This window comes from Arachis ipaensis, chromosome B03 (genome assembly GCF_000816755.2).
Source record: "Arachis ipaensis cultivar K30076 chromosome B03, Araip1.1, whole genome shotgun sequence".
Classification (NCBI taxonomy): domain Eukaryota; kingdom Viridiplantae; phylum Streptophyta; class Magnoliopsida; order Fabales; family Fabaceae; genus Arachis; species Arachis ipaensis.
In genome coordinates this window covers 80,577,175-80,578,088 of record NC_029787.2, presented here as the reverse complement: position 1 = coordinate 80,578,088, position 914 = coordinate 80,577,175, and the positions used below count along the sequence as shown (strand labels likewise).

The 914-nt window shown below is 40.5% G+C and overlaps 1 protein-coding gene across 1 annotated transcript; it reads left to right on the top strand.

The window, feature by feature from the left end:
* LOC107633315 lies at positions 313-669 on the top strand. Its single transcript, XM_016336955.1, has one exon. The coding sequence runs from the start codon at positions 313-315 to the stop codon at positions 667-669; it is 357 nt and encodes a 118-aa protein (XP_016192441.1).

The following is a 914-nucleotide window of genomic DNA, read 5'->3' as shown; positions in this document are numbered from 1 at the left end:
CACAGGCAGGGAATTAACTTCACACCTCCATTGCCATATCCTCAGAGGTTCAACAAGGAGACTAAGGACCAACACTTTCCAAAATTTCTTGAAATCTTCAAGAAACTGGAGATCAACATACCTTTAGCTGATGCACTTGAGCAAATCCCCCTGTATGCCAAGTTTTTTAAGGAGCTTATTAACAAGAAGAGAAACTGGCAAGAAAATGAAACTATACTGCTCACTGAAGAATGCAGAGCATTAATCCAGAAGGGACTCCCTCCTAAACTTGAAGATCCTGGAAGTTTCTTTTTACCTTGTGCCATTGGCAGTATGACCATCAACAAGGCAATGTGTGACTTAGGGGCTAGTATCAATCTGATACCTTCCTTTCTAGTGAAAAAGCTATGCATAGAAGAAGTGAAACCAATACAGATGTCTTTAGAATTGGTGGACAAGTCAGTGATATGTCCCAGGGATGTGATTGAGAACCTTCTAGTAAAGGTAGACAAATTCATATTCCCTGCTGATTTTGTGGTCTTAGATTCAGATGAAGATGAAGGTGATTCCATCATACTGGGAAAACCATTCTTGGCCATTGCTAGGGCCATTATAGACGTAGAGAAAGGAGAGTTGGCCCTCAGAATGCATGATGAAAGCGTCACCCTGAATGTATTTCCGGAAACATAGCTCATTGATGAAACGAAGGAGTGCATGGAAATTGACAAAGAAGCTCACAGTGGAAGGAAGGAATTAGCAAGACGATCAGTAGTTACCTTCCAAAGCAAGAAATAGATAACACAGCAGGACAAAAAGAGAAAGAGATTGTGCAGAGTGATAAAGAAATTCAAGAAGAAATTGAAATATTAGCCACTAAGAAGAAAAGTCCCAAAGTGAAGCCCACATGCAAGGAGAAAGGATCAACAAAAAGAGGG

Coding starts and splice junctions, on each gene's coding strand:
- LOC107633315 (XM_016336955.1), top strand. CDS start 313: ATGACCATCAACAAGGCAATGTGTGACTTAGGGGCTAGTATCAATCTG.